Here is a 22,131-nt window from a genome sequence, read left to right on the forward strand (position 1 = left end):
AGGAGCCAGGCCCACTGGTTAGTGCCGTCCAGCACTAGGAGCCAGGGAGCAAGAGACTCTCCTAGGACAGTCAAATAAATCACACCAGGAGAGATCTGATGAGCACACGCCAGAAAAAGGTTAGGGTAGGAAGCAGAAGGAAGAAAAAGAAAACAGCCCGGCTTTAGTAATCCAGGTAGGAAGACCAGTGTTCAAGGGCATACATGACACGAGGCCCTGTTGCAATCCTGGAGTCCTCTGCCCAACTTCAGGCAGCTGTTAATGGAGTCTTGCTCTCCCCAGCAATGGTCACCACTTACGGAACTGCTGGAAAGCAGAGCCTTGTGTGGGTCTTTAGCTTTCTGTCCTAGGAGGCTGTTATCTGCGTGAGTCAGGGTGGGGTGAGGGGACTGTTGCCCTAGGGAGGATTTAGGTACACAGGAAGAAGGTGTGACGGAGTGGACCAGTCTGTGGCTGGAGCCTTAAGTCAGAGAAATCTGGGTTTGGAAACTGAGGTGTGTGTTGGGGGAGCCTGAGTTAGGAATGAGAGTTCAAAGCCAGTTTGGGTTATGTAGTGACTTGGAGGGAGGGAAGGAAAGAAGAAGGAAGGAAGGAAGGAAGGAAGGAAGGAAGGAAGGAAGGAAGTTAGGGAGGAAGGAAGGAAGGAAGGGAGGGTGGATGGGCGGGCCAGTGTGATCATGGTGATTTGAGACAAGGTCTCTCTGTAGCCCTGGCTGGCCTGGGACTCACCATGAGGTGATTCTACTCCTGAGTGCTGGAATTAATGATGTGTACTGATAGACTTGGATTAAATTTTTAAATTTTTCTCCCCCTCCCAAACCCCATTTCTTTTTCTTATATTGAAACTGGTTTTTCTCCTTCATTAACAAAGCCTAGATTAGATTTTCTTCTTTCTTTTCTCCTCCCTTCCTCCCTCCCCCTCCCTTTCCCCTCCCCTTCTTTTTTTTCCTGAGTCAGGGCTTCTTTCTCTATGTAGCCCTGGCTGTCCTAGAACTTGCTTGCCCATAGACCAGGGTGACCTTGAGTCCAGACATCTTCCCGCCTCTACTTCCCTGTGTGCCTGACTTGTTTGGAACTCAGTATAGGGCCAGGGGCCTTGAACCCAGGACGATCCTGCCTCCACCTCCTGAGGGCTGGGATTTATAAGTCTGAGCCTCCGTGCCTGGCTCCCACTTCTGCTCACGGTGCTCGAGGCCCTGCCATTTCAATGCTGGCCCATGTTTTCCATCTCTGTTCATGTGTGACCCTGAGTGGTTGGAAAGAGTTGGCTTATGGTCGACTCATCGGAGAATCTGTGCTTCTTCCATGGAAAACTGGTGCTACCAATACCCTCTGTGGGAACGTGGCTTCCACGGGACACACTGACTCGGAACCAACCGTCCCTTAGTCCTCCACTAGGCACGGTGCCAAGGACGATACTACTTTTGAGGGCCAATGAGACTTAGAATTTCTTTTAAAATTAGAAGAGAGAACTTTTAGGTCAAGGAAAGGCCCGTAAAAGCCTGAATGGTTCGGAGCCCTAGGTGTGCAGGTTTGGGAGGCTGGGATGGGGGTGTGGTCTTCTGAAAGCTCGTGGTCTTCTCTTCCCAGTCTATTTATTTGTTGAGATTGGATGTGTGGTATAGCTGTGAGCCCTAACTCCCTGTCCATTACTCTCTTCTCTTCCTTTATTCCCTCTCCTTCCCCCTTCCTAACCAAGCAAACATAGATTTATTGATTTATTTGTATTTTTTTTTTCAGGATGGGGTTTCTCTGTGTAGCCCTGGCTGTCCTGAAACTCGCTCTGTAGACCAGGCTGGCCTTGCCTCTGCCTCCCTAGGCCCCCGAGGGCGTGCAGTGAGACTGACTTCTCAGATGCAGGATTAGGGGTGTGCTGCTTTCTAACACCAGACCTGCTGGATGCAGTGTTACTGTCAGCAAACAGGAACTGCTTCTCTGCTTTTGAAAAGTCTCTGACGGACTGAAGAAAACCTCTTGTTTATTATCTGAGCAACAGCACAGAGGTCTGTCCAAACCCATGGCCTGCCTCCCTCTTCTCTTTTGAATTTTCTAAAAAAATTAAAATTTTTTTGTGTGTCTAGGTGTTCTTTCTGCATGTATATCTGTGCACCACAAGCACACAGTGCCCAGAAGACAGGGTCAAATCCGCTAGGAACTGGAGTGCTGGGACGCCAGGAAGAGCAACGAGCGCTCTCTCCAACTCCTTTCTTCTACTCTTACTATCTTTGAAAACAAACACAATTATCCACAATGTTTTTTTTTAAATGTGTTTACTTACTGATTTATTTTGTTGTTTTGACTCGGACTCTGGCTCTGTGGCTGAGCCTGGCCTGGAATTTATGCCCCACCCCCACGCCTCTGTCCCCCCAAGTGCTGGGGTTGCAGGTGTGCCCTTGTGCCTCTGCTGTAGAAAACGTCCCCTTTACTCAAACACAAAGATGAAGGGAAAGTGACTTGATGTATAGAAAATGTAATTAAAAATTGTGAGGGAGAGGGTGTGTGGCTCGGCTGGGCAGTTTCCAGTCCCTAGTGCTTGCTTTTCAAAAGACCTTTGTTGCTTCTCTTTATTTGCTAGACAGGCCCTAGGTGTTTGAGGTGGTGTTAGTAACTGTTGCACTAAAAAGCTGAGACAGATGGCAACTTATTTTTCAAAGATTGAGCCTTCAGGACCAGTTTCAGAACTATCTTCACACACAGGTCATACGCACTCTCCGCTCAGTGTTGCATTATTTAGAAGTTTCCTTGAGGAAAATACGTAATTAAAAAAAAAAAAGAAGTTTCCATTTGTGGCAACGTGTTTTCTGGACTCTGGTGACACCTGATTCGTGGTCTCTACTTCCTTCTTTCTGAGGGACAGCGAGCACACTGGCTGGTACCTCCAGTTCTGTCCGGCTCCCTCCAGCCCTTCCCATAATCCTGACGCTGCTCTTTGTTCCCGATGCCCTTGCAGGAGTTCGTGAGTGTCTGGGTCCGGGACCCCAGGATTCAGAAGGAGGACTTTTGGCACTCTTATATCGACTATGAGATCTGCATTCACGTGAGTACACAGCCAGGAGGAAGCAGGTTTTAGGTGGTGAGCATTTTATGTGACAGAATTGATATGAAGAGCTGAAAAACTTCTTTAACTCAGAGAACTGAGTCAGGATGATTGTAGCTAAGTTTGTATCACAAATGAAGCAGGAAGTGGAAGAGTTGCTTCTTTGAAGCTCATATTGTTCTTATTTAAAATATTAATATTTCAATATTTATTGCCTTTACTTATAAAGATGTGAATACTTTAAAATGAATGGTTAAAGAGTATAACTTACCAATGGTATTTCTTTGTGATATTATATTTCTTTTTAAAAAATATGTATGTATGTATGTATGTATGTATGTATGTATGTATGTATGAGTGCTCTATCTGCATGAATGCCTGCATGCCAGAAGAAGGCACCAGATCCCATTATAGATGGTTGTGAGCCACCATGTAGTTTCTGGGAATTGAACTCAGGACCTCTGGAAGAGCAGCCAACGGTCTTAACCACTGAGCCATCTCTCCAGCCCATGATATTATATTTCAAGATAATATATTATTTGGTAAATCATAGACTTTGAGGGAGTATAGAATTTTGGGGACAAGAGATACAGTAGTAACCATTTTAGATTAATACATGGTAGTAGGTTTTATTACAGCATCTTTTTTCATATGTGCCTTTATACCTTGTCCTATTTATATATAGAATCAGGAATTTGGAAATGACAGTGTACAATTAGTTTGCCTTAGTCTAGACTTTGAGTCAATAGTACAAAGAGGAAGCAACAAGAAGTAACATTCGCCCAAGTGGAAAGAATACGAACCATGAGCTTCCGAAAGCCTGCTTGGTGCGGAGTCTGCTGTGCTTAGCCTGGACAAGGTCAGCAACCTGTCCTGCATCGAGCCACGTGGAAATGTCCCTCGGCAGCAAGAGCAGCAGAGTTTGTCTGTGTACCCCAGAACTCCTGGAAAAGACAGGAGGCAGAGCAGACCGGCCCCTCCTGTGCACCGGGACAGTCTGCTGTATCTGGAAATGTGTCTGGCACAGGCATCTGAGGGCACAAATGAGTTAACATGTAGTGCCATTCAGTGTCATCTGCATAAGGGAAGTCTGAACTCCACTCTACATCTTTTTCCTTCAAGAGTCCCCAGTCTAGAAAATAAGCCAGGTGTAAAAACTGCCCTGCCTTGCCTTGTTTTTCTCTTCTTGCGGTTATTTTCTAAGCCACTGATGTTATTTTGCTTTTGTTTTACGCAAAAGATCACACCAAAGGTGCATCCTGTGTGCAAAGTTATCAACATGTAAGAATAGGCATCTGGGCTGGGGAGATGGCTCAGCAGGTAAGAGCACTGGCTTTTGCAGAGGACCTGGGAGCTGAGGTCCCAGCACCCACATGGCAGCTCACAGCAGCTGGAACTCCAGTTTCAGGGGATCCGGCCTCTCTTCTGACCTCCCCAGGGTTCTGCAGGCACTAGGCGCACAGATATACACTCAGGAGCACACACATACCCGTGAAATTAAATGAATAAGTATTTTAAAAAGGAATAGACGTTTGAATCAGATGTGGGGGTACACACCTGTGATCCCAGCATGTTCGGGGTAGAGGCAAGAGGATCAGGAGTTCAAGGTGATTCTCAGCTATAGAGTGGAGTTCGAGGCCAGCTTGGTCTACATGAGAACCACCTGTCTCAGTCCCTTTAGCCCTCCCTGCCCAAAGGAATGGGGGAAAAAAAAAAGAAGAAGAAAGAATAAGCATTTGAAACAAAATGAAAATTTTAAATAATTTTAAGTATTTAATTACTTCTAAGAGTGTTTGTGGGCCTCATCACATACTTCAGAGCATCATGACATTTGCTTATTTTCAGGAGATAACCAAATACAGATTATTTGGTGCTATACTGTATGATATGAATTCAGAAGCCTACACATAAGAGCAAAAATGCTGTAATAAAACCCACTCTCATGTATTCATCTGAAATGGTTAATACCATATCTCTTTGTTCCCCCGACAATTCCTTCTGTGTTCTGGTGTCTCTCTCTGAAGTAATACTCAGTTGACAATAGTACGTCTCTAGGCTTGGTGATGGCTGAGACAAGCATGTGGATTTAGAGGGACTGAGCCAGTCAGTGTAGACCTGCGCCCGTGGTACAATTCACAGCGGGTAGGTGAGTGAGGCTTTTGGCTAGCCTCCATTAGTTAGCTCTGAGCGCATCTGCTGGGGATCCGTTCACTCAAATGAACCTCAAGGGATATGATACCAGTAATGATAGAGCTGGCTGGCCCTTCAAGTATCTGTCCCTGACCCTGTCCTCTGGCTGAGGGGCTCACAGATGGACCTTATTCTGGTATCAGTATCAGGTGGGTTTTGTTATCAACACCCACAACTGTGTGCCAGAAAACTGGATTTAAATGGGTCCAGCTTACACTGGCGATGAAAGAAGTCCCTGCGGTGGCCTGGTTCTCTCGGAGGAGAGGATACTCAGAGGGTGGACCTTGTTAGGGCCTTCTGCCTCCTCGGTCTCTAAGGAGTGCATTAGTCAGGCAGTTCTGGGCTTTGAAGTTAGGCCTCTCCGGTAGGTTTTGCTTCTGTGGCAGAGTAAGTGTAGTACTGTGGCCTTTGCAGCTGAGACTCTTGACCTCCCTGCATCCAGGAACTTTGCCCTATGTTTCATGGGGACAGCTCATGAACAAAATGTACACAGTCATTTAGATTTCCAAGAAAATGGCAGAACTTCACTGGCAGGGTAGGTTTTGAAATAATGAAGATCTTAGTAGCAAAAGCTAATTTCTCATTTAGCAATGTAATGATTATAAGTGGATCTTCTTTTAAAGTGAATATATAAAATAGAGGGTATTTTTGTTTGTTTGTTTGTTTTGTAGGAATGGTTGAGGCTTTACACAGGATCTTACTCTATAGCTCAGACTGCCTGGAATTCACCCTGTCGCCCAAACAGGTGGCAGGCAATGCTCCTGCCTCAGCTTCTTCAAGTCCTTGGGTTATAGATGCGAGCCACCACACTCAGCCGAGATGGCTTGTGTTTTGAATCTAGCAGACCCAGCTGTTTGTCAGCTTTGTGGTACCCAGAGGGACCGCCTGCTCATTCGGGGTTTACCCAGAGGAGAGGCATCGTGGCTTAGCCTAGGCTGGGGACTTAGGCTTGTTTGTTTCCCAAGTTTGTCTCAGGGCTGCTACGGGGAAACAGACGCTAGCTGGTGACAGTGTTGTCAGCTATACCTGTCAGGTGCTCTCTGGTCCTTTTCATGTCCACCCTGTTTGCCCCACTCAGAGCTGATGTCATTTCCTGGAGGAGAACCAGGGCTGACATTTGCAGATGTCTGGGATGCTTTGTGAAGAGCTGCAGGAAGTCAGTGCTGATCCACGGACGCCTGGACGTGGGGTTAAAAATGCAGTGGATGCGCTGGAGCATTGTGCATTTTAGGGCTCGTGTGTGTTTCTCACGATGGGATCTCACTGTGTAATCCAGGCTGGATTTGAACTCAGTCCTCCTGCCTCCTGCCTGAGTCTGAGATGACAGGGTGGGCAAACATGCCCACTGGAGTTTTCCTTAGTGATCCATCCTTGGAAACAATGCTTGTCGTTAGGAGAGCACAGGCCTCCCTCCTTCAGGAGTCTGGTCAGGGGAGGGCCATGCCCACCCAGGGCTAACACTGCTCATTCCTGTCGTCATGGCTTCTTCTGGGACTGAGACTGATAAGCTACATGAAAGATTTTGCAGTGCACACATAAATGCACACATGTCTCATGGCTTGCACACTACTTAGAGTAGTGAGGGTAACATCATGAGATATAATATATATATATTAAGAAAGTGCTTTTTCCCCTTAGGTGAGGCTCATGTTTTTTCTGTTTCTATACAGACAAATAGCATGTGTTTTACAATGAAAACATCTTGTGTACGAAGAAGGTATAGAGAGTTCGTGTGGCTGAGGCAAAGACTCCAAAGCAACGCGTTGCTGGTGTAAGTGACTTAAAGTTTAAATTACCGGGAGCCATGAGTCTAGTTCTGCTGAAAGTTGATAGCGTTAAGATGCGTGAGGTAAGAACAGGGCACAGGCGTGCTTCCTTTGTGCCTTCTGCATCTGAATTTAATATCCATCTCTTAGCTTTACCAGCCTTTATGGATATTAATCACGAATGGCCCCCAGAAGTGTTTAAAGACAGATTCTCCTTTAAATTAATATCACACGACAATAATTAGGTGATAGCTGTGTGATGATTATTACCGTGCACAGCACGCATGCCTTCATGTTGAGCAATGTCTGTAGCTAAGTCACTGTGATTGGTGATCGACTTTTCTCTTTCTTATCAGACAATTACCAGAACTTCCGTCTAAAAACCTGTTTTTCAACATGAACAATCGCCAGCATGTCGACCAACGCCGCCAGGGCTTGGAAGATTTCCTCAGAAAGTAAGTAAGGGCCTGCACCAGGCAAGGGATGTGGACAGAGCGGGTCTGTGTGGGAGATGATAGCTCTGATTGCTGGCCACCGACATTTATAGCCTGTGTTAGAGCGCCATCTTGTGGCTGGCATCGAATGGTACAGATGTGAACAGCGCTTGCAAATAATGCATGTCTGAATCAGAATAAACACATGGTCTCTTAAGAGCACAGTAGATACAGCGCCAGCATACACATCTGAGGCAGGAGGATTTCTGTGAGTTTGAGGCCAGCCTAGGCGTTGCAGTAAGTTCTAGGCCATTCCTTGTCAAACAAATAAAACAAATAAATATCCCAAAACAATAACTAACCCAGGCAAACAGCAACCAAGGTAAAGCAGATGGCAAGTTACGCAGGAGTCTGGCTGACAAAAGTCTCCCAGGAGATAAGCGTGCCTTGTGTTTACAGGAAACACTTCTTTAAAACTAGCTTCAGATACAGCAGTTAGAACAGCCTGGACGACCCTTCTCTGACTGCATGGCTCAGTTCGTCCTTGCAGAGGGCCGTTTGTCAAGTGCGTGTGTCGTCTGAGTGGTCTCAGTAGGTTGACTCTGGTTTCTGCGATGGGGCACGCTTCCACCCTTCCCCGGGAGCTGCCTGGAGTCCAGGCCACCAGAACTTCCCGTTGTCTCACCCCCTCCCTAGAGGCCTGACACTCACGGATTTGCACACAGATGCTGAAGCTGGGCTGCTGGGGTTCAAATCCTGGGTCTGCCACTTAAGTAGCTGGGAGTCAGGCAAGCCTTTTCCTTTCTCTGGGCCTATGTTGTCCCATCTATAAAACAGGGACAATGATGGCCCTTCCCCCATAAGGGCCGAGACAGGTAAGCGGGCTGAGAGCTGCAGAGCACTTACATAGTGTCTGACAACCTGATTTCTGAGTGTTGGCAGTTATTATTATTTTAGTACTCAGGGCTGAAACAGCTGTGAGCTTGCTTTTCCATCTTGTAGACAAGGAGACAGGCGAGTACAAGTTAGAGGCAAGGCCCCAACTGTCCGTTCTTCTGGTGGCTTTGGGATCTGAAATTACCTCCTTTTGAGTTCACTAAGTAGGACCCCGAGCTGCTCTGAAGTAGCACGCTGCTTTTCCCACGTGGCTCGCTTATAAAGGGCCTGGGTACTAAGTGTGCACATGAATATTAATATCTGTTTCTATTAGATTGGCACGGTGCCTTTCCTTCCAGGAGGTCCCTAGGACACGCAGAAAGCTGGGAGCTGATGAACTGCGGACAGGGAGGACTGACACTGGAGTGACCCCTGTGAAAAGCCCAGAGGAGCTGTTAGATGAGCTGAGGCCTCTGAAAACATCACAGCAGGGTCCTTTGTCATGTCACAGGTGTGACAGAACAAAGCGCTGGTCCAGACTTTCATCATTTCTCCCTTAGGGACAACTGGGTTTATATTATTATTATTATATATTTATATATAAATAATATATATTTATATGTTTTAATAATATATTATTTTAAAAATATAATTATTTTTATTTCATGGACATTCATGTTTTGCCTGCATGCATGGCTGTGTGTGGGTGTCAGATCCCCTGAAACTGGAGTTATAGGCAGTTGTGAGCTGCCATGTGGGTGCTGGGAATTGAACCCAGGTCCTCTGGGGGGATCAGCCAGTGCTCTTAACCCTCGAGCCATCTCTCCCGCTCCTAGGGAGAACTCTGTTAACTGTCGTCTCTAAGGTGCCCAGTGGCGAATGGCTCTCCCTTGAGATGGAGCTCACGTTTGCAGAGCAGCCTCTATTCTGGAAGCTGCTCTATGGGAGCCACAGTGTGGCCTTGTGGCCCGAGCAGGATGGGGGAATCCCATAGGCCAGGCTAGCCCTGGGGCTGGGGGTAGGGGAGTAGTGGGTGGGCGCTGTTGGGCTATTGCAGGTTCAGGGACAGCAGGTGTCTGTGTTTATGTCACTAGGGAAATGCAGGCCACTGATCACTCCTCCGTGGCTGGCCTTTTTAAAGTGTCATGTCATCTAGACTGGCCTCAAACCTGTGTACCGGAGTCTGGTCCTGATTGCCTGCCCAGACTGGGATTACAGGTGTGCACCACCGTGCCCGGCTTCCAGGGTTTGCTCCCTGCAGTGCTTTTAAGCACTGAACTTTGACAGCACTGTGCCAGTATCTGCTCCCGTGGGGACTGAGCTGCTGCAGAGGTGTTTCTGTACTGGGTATTGTTTGAATGTGGCTTTGTCACATGTCACAGAGGAGAACATCCTGCTTCGAGAGCTCAAGGAACTTGGGTCTCCCATCAGCCCTGGCTCTTGATGTTTTCCAAGCCATGGAACCCAGACTCTTTTTTGAGTCCCTTAATTCCTTTGGTTGTCTGTGGAACGGAGTGGTATAGCCAGAGCATTGCTCTCCTTGCTGGGAGTTGTGTTGTTCAGACAGTTAACGACCTGGAAAGGACTCTGAAAAGGACGCGCTGACCTTTCACCCAACAGCCCCGTGCCAGGGATGTAGGCACAGGCACGTTATTCATCCCTAGACGTGTCCACTTCCGTTTGGGAGCTCTTGGTGCTGTGTCTGAATTAATTAAAATTTGCTCTGGGAGCTGGAAGGGAGGCTCAGTAGGTAATCGCATGCACTGCTCTTCCAGAGGACCCAGGTTCAGTTCCCAGCTCCAATGTGGCAGCTCCCATCCCTCTGAAACTCTAGTTCCAAGGGACTCAGGCCATGCCCAGCCTCCTTGGGCACCTGGCAGGCACATGGTACACGCACATACATATAGGACAAACACTCTTACACATGAAGTAAAAATAAGCAAGTCTTAAAAAAATTAGATATCGATTGTCATCTTAGGATCAAATCATGGAGCAGGTTTCTTATGGTCCTCTCAACTATGTATGGCATGTGAGCATTTATTTCCATCATACACAAAGATAAACTGAAGAGATCTAGTTTAAAAGTGAAAAAATAGAAATAGAAACAGGTACAGGTGCATGTAGTCAATCGTGAGGATGCGAGTTGGGTCTCTGGAACCCCTGGAACCCCGACGGTCTACGTGCTTCATCCTGTGGCAGGCACCCCTGCCCCCGCCCCCGGCCTCCAATCAGGCACACAGAGTAAATAAATGATGGTTCCACTTGGCTTTGGACTGGGCCCAGTGGCTGAGTGATACAGGTGAATTTTGCGTCCCGTTCCTTTGTGCAGCCCTCCTGTTTGGTCTGGTTTGGGCATGAGTGACAGCCATCCATGACTGGTGAGAAGCACTTAAGCACTGTCCCTGAGCACACCGTGGTGTCCCCTATGCGCCACTGACTGCTTCCCCATTAAGTAGGGTCATCGGGCTGCAGCCAATCCCTCATTTGGTGTGAGGCCTCTGGAATCAATAATATTAAAGAGGACATATGCCAGTTACAGGCTATAATAAGCATAGATTTAAATTTGATTTTTATGTAAATATTTAAGTTGTTAAAATTCCACAAAAGCAACATATCTCTGCATATGTATGCGTGTATAATGTGAAATGAAAATTTCATTTTAAGGCATTTGTGTAGTAATATATACTTGATACAGGCACAGTGCATATTCAGGCCAACTACGGAGGAGGAATTGGAGACTCGTTTCTCTGATTGGCTGTCAAAGAAGATCATGTGTTGATCTTGTCCAGGCCTGAAGTTGTAGGTGCTTCAGTACTTAACAGTCTTGGCGGGTGGGGTGGGGTTGTCTCGGCTGTACAGACTGTAGCGAAGGCAGAGGTCCTCTGTTCTGGGCACTGCTGTGTTTAAGATCAGCAGAGTGGCCACTGCCAGCTGAACTGGTCACCGTGACTGTGAATTTTCAAACATTCATTGTCCCCCGTGACTGTAATTTTCTTTTTGTAGTCGTTCTCCTAATTATAAGTCGTAAGCGCTTATAATAGCAGCAGAGACATAAAGTTATAGATCGGAGCCCATAAGTCTCCAACTGTGATAGAAGCCCTACTAATTTCCTAGGTTTAATTGCTATGAACGGGAGCCAACTCTTGTATACGGAATGCATCCTGGTGATAGCAAACATCACCCACAGTTAGACTGTGAGTTTACATGATCTGTATTCACTTCTCTGTTGTTTCAGGACAGCCCAGGCTAACCTTGAACTGCCTATGTAATGGAGGATGAGCCCAGACTTCTGACCCTCCTGCTTCTACCTCTCAGATGCTGGCTTTATTAAGTGTACGCCACCGCGGCTGACTATGGTGGGAACGCTTTTTTTTTAAACAAAAGACACATACACACAGGCACACACACAGAAACGCACAGAGAGAGACACTCTCCACAACACACACACACACACACACACACACACACACACACACAATTTTTTATATATAAATCTTTATGTTCAATAGAGGGCACCACAGCATAGATTATGGATATCTTTGAATGAAAATTTGGAGGTTTAAATGATTTCTCTCTTGGTGAGAAGTTAGGTAGGCTGAGCTAACTTTCTTTTTTCAACATCAAACCACTCTACATAGACGTGTGCAGGGAGCACCATACGGATAGGGAGCACCGTATGGATAGGGAGCACCGTATGAATAGGGAGCACCATATGGATAGGGAGCACCGTATGGATAGGGAGCACCATATGGATAGGGAGTACCGTATGGATAGGGAGCAGCGGATGCAGGGCATCCGTAGAACTAAGTGATTCTGTAAACTGCATTGTTCTCCAATGGAATCACTCTATGACACGCTTGATAAGATCCCACGAAGGAAAACTAGATTTTACTGAGTCCAACTCGGAGGAAAAGCAGGCCTTGTTTTGTCTACCTTAGTTACCGTGGGGAGGGTGGCAACTTTTAACTAGCATTGTAAATATATTTTCAAAAATTCCTCTAAATTCTGTAGGCTGATTTGTGAAACTCCTGGTATAAAGGCTTGACAATAACTACATTTATTTATTTATTTATTTATTTATTTATTTAGAGATGGTCTTGCTATGTAGGCCAGGTTGCCCTAGAACTCACTATGTAGACCAAGCTGTCCTTGAACTCACAGAACTCTGCCTGCCTCTGCGTCCTAAGTGATGTGTTTAAAAGCATGCCCCACCAAACCCAGCCTATGCATTTATTGTTATGGAGGCGTCTATCAACTACAGTTGATTGATTGTTTTACAAAGCAGTCTTTATGGGTTGAAGTTGATTTTCCACTGTTAGGCTTTTTGGGGAAAATGTGGCACAGATATGACTACAGAGAACAAAGGCTCTTTCTTCTGTTACGGTTGTGGGCACGACACTGGCAAAGCAGTGTCACTCAGAGGAGGCACCGGTGCCCTCCGGCCTTCCCAAAGGTCACATTTTTAACATTAAAAATATTTATTATTGTTGTTGTCGTCATTGTTATTTGAGATGGCCCCACAGTGTTGTTCTGGCTAGCCTGGAACTTGATTCTCCTGCCTCAGTTTCCCAAGAGCTGGGATTATAGATCTGTAAACACCACTCTGGTCTCTAAAGACTTATATTATAAATTTTATATTGTAAACTTTCTGACCGTAAAATGAAAACACGAATATATCCTAAAGTAGTTTTTTCTTTGTTGCTTTCAAATTCATACCCGTGAAGACCTGGTGGCCTAAATTTAGCCACCAAGATGCAAGAGTTAAAAAAAATAAAACCACGCTTGGCAGGCAAGCTGGTTTTGCACTCTCTCAGGGCGCTGTGAATATGAGTATTCAGACAGGTCATCTGGAGTATTTTTCTTTCTTCCTATGGAAGCGCTCTCTCGGTTCTTCCCCCTGTGTCCTCCAGGTGGCAGTATTCAGCAGAAAACTGGGACCGGAGGAGCCTAATGTAGAGTCAAATTGGAAATTGAATTATAGCAGAAGAAAAGGGACAGTAGCCTTGAGGTCTCCATCAGCCTGGACTCTGATCACTTTTGTTTGCGGTACCCATGTGTTAGGTACCCAGCGAGTTAATAACAGCACGTGAGCCATTCAAGGCTCAGTAGAATTGCTTTAGACATGAAATAAAGCTGAAATGAATTTGTGTCCAATATCGTTGCCATTAGCGTACATTACTTCTGTGCTGTAATGCCTCAAACCATCTAAAATCAATTTTAAAGATCACCCATTATTTTATAGAGAAAATAAAACACATTTCCAACAGAAACAAAGCCGTATGTACAATCCTATGAACAGCCATTTGTCCTGTGGCTAGTGGGTAGCTACCAACAGGCGGCCACAGGAAACACTCGGGGCTTGGACGTCACAGCGGGGTCCGAGTTCATATCAGGGGCTTGTTGCTGTAAAACTCTCTCCTAAGTTGAGTTATTTGGGACATGATTAGAAAGCATTTGTAAATGAGGAAGATAGATTTTAGGGCAGAGGCTTAGTATGTGGCAAATGCACCTGTATCGTGCAACAGGGCCGTGTTCTGGGAGAACCAGGGCAGAGGGCACACAGATTTGAGCACTTAGATTCTTTGCTGAGATTTTCTCTTGGCAAAGCACAGTACTTTTGTTCCCCCTTCCCGTCAGACTACTTCGTAAGTCTGTTGAAGCAAAGGGGATGGCTGGATTTTGCATGTTTGTAGACATCTGCCTTCTTCAAGAACTAATTGTGTTCTGTGGAAGAGAAAGACGTGGTACCGCGATGCGCTTGGTATTTATCGAAATTGCTGTTCACGACCAGAGGAGACTCACTTTTCTAGTAACTTGTTTAAACGTGCAGGATACAAGGCAAGGCTCATTTGGCCTGAAATGTATGCTCTAGTTTTCATAGTCTGTGTATGAGAAAATCCCACGTCAGGCAAAGTGACCTGCGGGTGGTACTGTCTTGCCTTCACTTTGTACTTTGTGGTTCTAGTATCTCTTGTAACACCACCACTGAACTGTTAATAGAATAGAGACTTAATTATTACATATCAAGAACATTTGCTTAGAGGATCTGAAGCCAGTTTTCACTGAAGTGTGATGGGATACTTTGACCCGATTTCCTGTTCTGTGACACTCCAGAAAAACCAGACATGCAGCTGATGACATGGATTGGACCAGGCTAGATTCCTGCTGCAGGGTTTGTTTTTAATCCTCCATCTGGTTCTGGTGTGTTAGTGGAAATGTGTGCTCTCTTTATAACAAGCTTCAGTCTGTCCTGTTGGCCAACTAGTGTGTCCTTAGCACCAACTTGGCCTACTGGGGAAAATGCCTTGGGAGCAGGTTACCTGGCTACCTGGTTACCGTTTTGGCAATATAGAGACGCCTTGCTGCTGAAGATTTTACAGAAGTTTCTAGTCAGCTTTAGGTATTAGGAAAGTCACCTCAGAGGAGCCCTTGTCAACTGGTACTTACATACACAGTGCACCAGTCAAGGTTTAAGGTGTAGAGTGTGCTGGGGAGTGTATTGGACTTTACATATCCTTTTAATGATAGTTGAAAGTTTGGATGTTTTGTGACAGCCTGTCCAATAAAGAACGGCCGCACTGGCGTGCTATTGGTCGTAAATTTTTAAAAGTAGAATAAATTTTTATAACCATGTAAGCAAAATATTCCCGTAATTAATCCACACGGTCTTCACAGATGGTTTAATTGAAGAAATGTCCTTGAAGTTATTCTTTTAGCAGATGTCTTCAGCCATTAGCTTTGTGTTTTTTCTCACCTAAGATTCCAAATAATTGAGTAAAAGTTAACATGTGATTTCATGCCGTTAGCGGGCAGAGCCCAGCATCGGGGCGAAGTTCCCTAAAGAGATCAGTAGTACAGTTTGTAAGGGCTGCCTGCCTTCTACTGATCTCGGCCCATGCCTGATCACCAGTTATTTTTCCTTTTCTTTTTTTTCCTTTTTTTTTTTTTTTTTTTGCACAGAGTCCTGCAGAATGCACTCTTGCTTTCCGATAGCAGCCTCCACCTCTTCCTGCAGAGCCATCTGAACTCCGAGGACATTGAAGCATGTGTTTCTGGGCAGACCAAGTACTCGGTGGAAGAAGCCATTCACAAGTTTGCTTTAATGAATAGACGGTTTCCCGAAGAAGAAGAAGAAGGGAAGAAAGACGCCGACGTAGAGTATGATTCAGAAAGGTATTCCTTTTCGCTCTGATTTAGCAGGCACATTTATATAACACATAATGTCCGTGTGCGGGCACATATATATACAGACACATTTTGCTTTTTGTTGATGTAATAGTAAGATAATGAAAAAATTAATTGACTGAGATTTTATTGAGCTGTGACAGCTCATCATAGTGGTCTTCACACACACCTCCACACTGAATTAATGAATGCAGCAGAAATTCAATTATCTGCATTCTGATTATGTGACTTTCATTTAGTCAGACTTGAATTATTCGCGTTTAAATTATCTAGCTAAAAAAATATCCAACTGCACTCCAAATGGCTAATTAAAAGTCCAAATTTCCTGTCTCTCTTTGTGACTGGAGATAATTAAAGTTCCCCTCTGTTACTCAGGCTTTGAGTGTGTTGTGAAAACCAATTTCCTCTTTTTATTATTTTCCCCCTCTCTTCTTTTCCAGTTCATCCTCTGGGCTTGGACACAGTAGTGATGACAGCAGTTCTCATGGATGTAAAACGAGCCCAGCTCTGCAGGAGTCCTGAGAAGGAATTCTGGGGCTACCACCTTAGGAACGAAATTGTGCCCAGCCAGAAAGAATGCTGGCTCATAATAGATTCTTACCCAATGCCACTGTCAGTATCCCAGGTAGTGAAATTCTTAAAGTGGTGGGGTATTAGTACTAGTAGTTTTATGTTGTCTAATTCTAGCCAAGCTTCTGTGTGAAGCTATAAGGTCTGTGAATGCCATACGGCCCTTTATTGCCATCCTATACTTGTAAATACGATCCTGCTCTCAAGTGAAATGAGTTATATGAGATATATATATATATATTTGGTCTTAACTGGATTTTAAAGAGTTTGGCGTATTAGTAGCATTTAAAGCCAGATAGGGCACCCTTGCTGTGTCAATGAGGAAGTTACTGTAAACACAGTGTTCGACTGAAGCTAGAGTGCAGAGTCGCAGCACTGCTGACTGCCTGCCTCTCTGACATGTGGCTCTTGTTTCGTGGGGACTTTTCCTCTGGAAAATACTTTGCCTTCAGGTATTTGATTGAAATATTTAAGAGTATTTAAGCTTTCCAGTATCCTGTATCATGTGTAAATGGAAAATATGTCTTACAAATAGAGATGCACTAAAACAACAAAAACAACAACAAAACAAACGTTTACATCCTAGGAGGGAAAAAAAACAAAAGTCTTTGTAATTTTGCTTAAATTTGCCAGACACAGATTTAGAAATACATTCTCACTGTCCAAAATCAGCTTAAACACTGGCTCTGGCGATGAGTCATTGTGCAATTAGAATCATATCTTATGATTTATTTTCTGTCATTAAAAAAATGTACATTAAAAAAAAAAGTCACCAGGTAGCTTCCATGAGGAATAGCTCCTCACGGTTCATTTTTTCAGTTAGAAGAAGGTTTTTATGAGTTAATTTTACCCATAAATATTTCAGTAATTTTGGAGTGGAAGTTGGGTTGCTAACATCAGAGCTCATGTTCATGTTTTAGAAGCCCTTTCTTTCTAGGTGTCTCTCAAAAGACTGGCTTAATTGGAATAAAATAGCTTTTTTTTTTTAAGTGTCCCAAAGATAAGATATCTTGGGGTCCACCATGAGCTTCCAGTTTCAGCCGAGGCAGCAGTTTTCCTGGGATAATTAGCCAAGGGTTCCCCAGAGTCTTCCTAGGTATCTCTGGGAACCAGCAGAAGGAATTTTCACCTAAGAGGGATAACTTGTTGCTTCCAATGAATGGCTCCCACTCTCGTGGGTGCAAAAGCGGCAGCAAAAAGCAGCCATTTACTTGGGTACTTAAGAGTTATTGTATTAATAAAAAGTTATTGACTTGTCCTTTGAGAGCCTTCTTACAGAGAATTGGTTAAAAAAACCAAACATTCAATTTGGAATAAGAATGATTTTTTAAAGTTCTGTCTGAAACATTATCAAACTTGTGTAAATATTTTGATTTATGTCTTAGATCCTGTTAACCGTGTCCTCTAATTGTCTTTATTTTAATGCCAAAAGGAAGTGATTATGCAGCTGTGTGTAGAGTTTCAGAGCAAGTTCCTCAGCAGTGTAGATGAATTCACATCATTTATGTTTTAACGGCGTTTTTTTGGAAAGCATAAATTGTGACATCAGTTATCATGCTACTTCTTGGTGACATAATATAACCTTTGAAGTTAATATGAAGTGATGTTTGCTCCATAAACTCCACAGTCACTGTTTTCACATTAAACATGAAAGCAAAGCAAAACAAAACTTTGTTCGATTTCTTACTTTACATAGGAGAATATATTTCCTCTAACTCAGACCTAAGGTCTGTGATTTTTTTTTTTTTTTTTTTTTTTTTTTTTTTTTGTAATTACTGGTAATTTCTCATTGAAGAGCTCTGGTCAGACTTGGTTTGAGGCTCCCTGCGTTGTATTTGCTCTGCTTTGGCTGTCAAAACAGCTGAGCCCCAGCAAGCGTCTTCAAACTGACTTTTTGGGGTCTAGATAGTTCCATTTCCAATAGGGCTTTGTTTTATGCTCTCATGTCTGTAGGAAAACAAGTAGCTAAGCATTTAACATGTAACTAAGCAGAGGATACATTTAGTGTTATTTTAAATGTGAATTAAGCTTTAAGAATCGTAGTTCTGTATGTCTTATGGTTTACAGTCAGCAAAACTCGATTTTTCTGGATTTTTCTGCAGGTACAGCACCTGAAAGGTCATAATCCTTTGTATTTTGTTTTAGAGTTGACTTTATACGTAGCTGAAGGTGTTGGCAGTGAAAGTCAACAACCTGTTACTTAAGACTTAAAGTCTCCTTTGCTACAAAGTGATTTTCATTCTAGTTAAAAATTTCAGTTAAAAAAAAAACACTAGGGGAAACCACAAATGTTTGTCTTCAATCATTTGCCATTCCTTAAGATACTAAATATATTTTGCCAGAGCTCTTCAGGTCTACTTCAAATTATATTTAACAACAAATACAAACAAGTTATTAGCAACATGGAGAAGTAAACGCATAAAACTTCTTACATGACATTAGCACTTAATCAAATTTATTTAGTTTATCCATGTTCTAGCCAACAGTGGCAGCTGGATGTTGTCTTGAGCCCAGCTTCTTTATTTTGTTGCTTCTTTAAGGGTTTATTATCAAGTTAAATGTGTACAATAAGGTTTTCAGGATTGAGCCATTTTCATGAAAGGCCTAATTTTTTTTTTTAAGTACAAAAATTAAGAAGGCTTATTCTGTTTCTAAATTGTCTTTTTAAAAAATATTTAAATTAGTTAGCTGGTGCCGGATGAGTACAACGCCGTCCTTTCCACCGAGAAAGCATTTATTTCAATACAGTTTTGTTTCTGAAGAAAACCATTTCTTAATTTGCTATGAACACATTTTTAAACGTAAAATGTCTGAACTTAGTTGTGGCAACTTGACATTCATTAAAGGCATAGATACAGTTTTCTTTGCAAGTCAAGGCAAGAAATGCAGACATTTTAATAAATGGAGCTAAAAATAATTTAGCATGTAAAGAAACAATTCCTTTGGAGTTTGATACATTCACAATGGGTTCAGGGCTTTGTTCTTGGCTGGACGCGTTTTACAGTCCAGTCACCACTGTCAGCCCTTAAGTCAAACCCTTTCCCTCTTGCTGGAAACTTCTAGGTCCTTGTTAAAAATAGTGCACTGGACATTAATTTATTTTAGCAGCAAAAACTCTGGTAGTTCATGACCCTTTTCCTTCAAAATTCCAAAGACTTATTTTCAAAAGATAGATTAGAAAAGAGGGAGAGAAGAACACTAAGCTACAAAAATTTGTGCGGAATCCACTCTGCTTTAAGCAAAAGAGAAGTAGAGATGCTGCAGAAGCCAGCAGGCTCTGAGTGTCATAGCGCGTGGATTTCGACTCTTACCTGGACCTTCTTTATAGCTCAGTCCCCCACCCCCGTGGGCCTCGGCTCAGCAGCCCTCAAGCTCCTGCCATCCCACGCATGCTCCCGCTTCCTCGGTTGGGTAACCCATGGCAACCGCCCTGGTAACCCATAGCAACTGCTCTGCGGAACTGAGTGGGGGATGGGAGGAAGCCATTTGGAGTGGGCGGGTGGAGAGCGATTTACCATGGCCCACCTGCCTCCGGCACCGCCAGCGTCCCGCACCCAGACAGTGAGGACCAAACAAAGCCACCGCACACGTGCCGGGCGTGGGTGGGGGAGGCACGTGGGCCTTTGTTCTTCAGACCGCCGCCCTCCGAGAGAGTGCACATGGCTCCATCAGCTCCAGCCTTAGCTGACCCCACGCTGCGCTGTGCGCTTATTCCCAGGAGCCTGGAACCTTCCAGACCGGAGCCCAATACGCTAACCTTCCTCTCTTGCCTGACCCGGTTGGGCCCAGGAGCGGAACTTTCGTCCCTGGGAAAGAATCGCGTGCGTCCAGGTTCTGGGTCGCGCGTGGGGAGATGTAGGTCCCCAAGCTGCTGAGCCAGGTCACTTGAAGCTGACCTGCGGTGCGAGGCCACGGGTGGACGGACGGGGTCGCTGTCGGGCAGCGTGGCGCGTTGATACCCTGCAGTCTATGCCCAGAGCATCATCTGCTGGCTTGTGCTCTCCAGACTCTAAGCCTGTGGTGAGATGGTTCAGGCTAAATCTGCATCGGGCCAGAAAGCAAGACAGAGGGGGTGAAGGGGGAGATGGCACTAGGTGTTGAGAGTCATGTCACGGCAGATCACAGTCTACCTAGCTGTGACTCTAAGCTCATTTGGACAAAAGAAAAAAGAAAAGAAAAGAAAAGAAAACATTTGACCTGGATAATTTTGTGGTCCTCTGAGTCCTCAATTCTATTTTCTGTAGGTACATATCAGTTATAAATCTAAATAGCAAAGCCATCAGGAGCATCCTTTTGGGTGATGCTAAAACTACACATGTACCATATACTCTTGTATAATGTGCCTCTCTTTTCAAGTTAACTAGGTCCAATATGGGTTACACACTTAATAGTACTCTTAACACCTGACGAGAAGCTGGACTCAGATTTTAATCCTCTCATTTTAAAAAAAGGCATATTCAAAGGTCTATATTTGCTAGTATTGATCTTGGGGAACTGGGTTTATTTTCACAAACACAACCTTCTGGCTTCTTCCTGCAGAGCATGGGTGCCAAAGAGTCTGTATGTCCTGCTAGAGGCAGAGCAGAGGCGTCTCACCGTCCAAGCGGGTGCTCAGTACAGTTCCAGCCCTCAGCACGGTACTGTGTTAGGAGCCCTGTACTTTAATCTTTTTTTTTTCTTTTTTTAACAAAAGCAATTACAGAAAAGTGCACATTTAACGTGTGACATTTAACATTTTTGCCGTGGCAGGCAGCCTCCACTTAAATGGGGCCTTTCTTTGGAACAACAGGAGCCAAAAGGCCTTGTGTCACGGAGTAATGTAAGACACAATCAGGGCTGCAAACGCACAATGAATCGGGAAGGATTTATGTAATTAATTGACCAGTCTTAACCTGTTATCGTGATGTAAGGAATTTGGAACTCATTAATTTGGGCTCTGACAGATTTCATATTAGAACTGGCAAATATGGATTGAGCCTCTTATTCTTGTAGCAGCTGGAATTTCCATGACAGTGAGGATTACTGAAGAAGACCTATTGCTAGAGGCAAACTGCTTTTTTGTAATCAGTGGCCCTGCTCTGCATTAAAGGGATAATGAAAAATAAAATTACCTGGCATGGGAAGTGGAAGGGGGCGAGGTCACCCCACCGCTGTGTGTGACGAGGGCAAGCATTTGCAGCCGAAAAAAATATACTAATTTCAATCTTAAAGTTAGTTGGTTTCTCAAGTATCCTGAGATAGAGGAGTCTTGGGGGTCAAGGTTCTTTTGTTGTCAAAGTTAAAAAGGAATTAAAAGAGGGAGACTTGGAACCTCCTCCATGTGGACAGAGACTGTATAAAAAAGGAGTCTCTGGGGCTGGAGAGATGGCTCAGCAGTTAAGAGCACTGGTTGCTCTTCCAGAGGTCCTGAGTTCAATACCCAGCAACCACATGGTGGCTCACAACCATCTGTAATGGGATGCACGAAGACAGAGTACTCCTATACATAAAATAAATAAGCAAATCTTTAAAAAGAGAGAGAACAGAAGAAAAAGAAAGCTTTCCAGGGACAGGGTTCTGCCGATCCACCCATGAGCAGTTCAGAGCTCTGAAGGAGGAGTGGCTTTCTCAAGAGCCACCTCCTCCCGTCTCCTTGTCAGGACTCCTTAGCGGAGCCCACACAGCCAGGACTGGCCGCTCAGAGGATAATCTAATCTGGGTTCTCTTCACACTGTATGATGTTTAGTGAGTCACCCATTTGAAAACATTTAGCTTCTTTGTGATTTTTACAAAAACTCTGTAAAAGCCCAACTTTCATTTTTCACTCTGCTTGACAGTCAGAAAATTGCTAGGGTTAGAAGAAGGTCCCTGAGATTAGAAGGAATGTTTTTCCTCTTTCTTGCACATTAGGCCTCCCTTATTGCCATTCTGTGTGATAAGGTTAATACAACAACTGCGGCAGGATCATTAATACAGGAAGATAAGCAAAGTTGCACATTTAAGACGACGGCTGGGGTCATTTGCCTCCTCCTGCCGATAAGGAATACTTTGGAAACACATCCAGGGCGAGGGCGTGGACTACTTAACTTTTTAG

General features: G+C 44.4%; 1 protein-coding gene across 12 annotated transcripts in view; it reads left to right on the plus strand.

The window, feature by feature from the left end:
* Snx10 (sorting nexin 10) overlaps window positions 1-17,727 on the plus strand; it is a 66,780-nt gene extending 49,053 nt beyond the window's left edge. For 10 of the 12 annotated variants that reach the window (NM_001361582.1, NM_001127349.1, NM_001361578.1 and 7 more), the window contains 5 exons: window positions 2,951-3,037; window positions 6,898-6,998; window positions 7,350-7,448; window positions 15,264-15,476; window positions 15,929-17,718. In NM_001361582.1, coding sequence (NP_001348511.1) covers window positions 6,907-6,998; window positions 7,350-7,448; window positions 15,264-15,476; window positions 15,929-16,010 — 486 coding nt within the window. In that variant the 5' untranslated portion in view covers window positions 2,951-3,037; window positions 6,898-6,906 and the 3' untranslated portion in view covers window positions 16,011-17,718. Of the gene's footprint in view, window positions 1-2,950; window positions 3,038-6,897; window positions 6,999-7,349; window positions 7,449-15,263; window positions 15,477-15,928 lie in introns of all 12 variants that reach the window. The other 2 variants (XM_030255600.1, XM_011241474.1) reach the window with 2 other exon arrangements.
* The last annotated feature ends 4,404 nt before the right edge of the window (window positions 17,728-22,131 follow it).

The sequence above is a fragment of the Mus musculus genome, chromosome 6 (genome assembly GCF_000001635.26).
Source record: "Mus musculus strain C57BL/6J chromosome 6, GRCm38.p6 C57BL/6J".
Taxonomy (NCBI): Eukaryota; Metazoa; Chordata; class Mammalia; order Rodentia; family Muridae; genus Mus; species Mus musculus.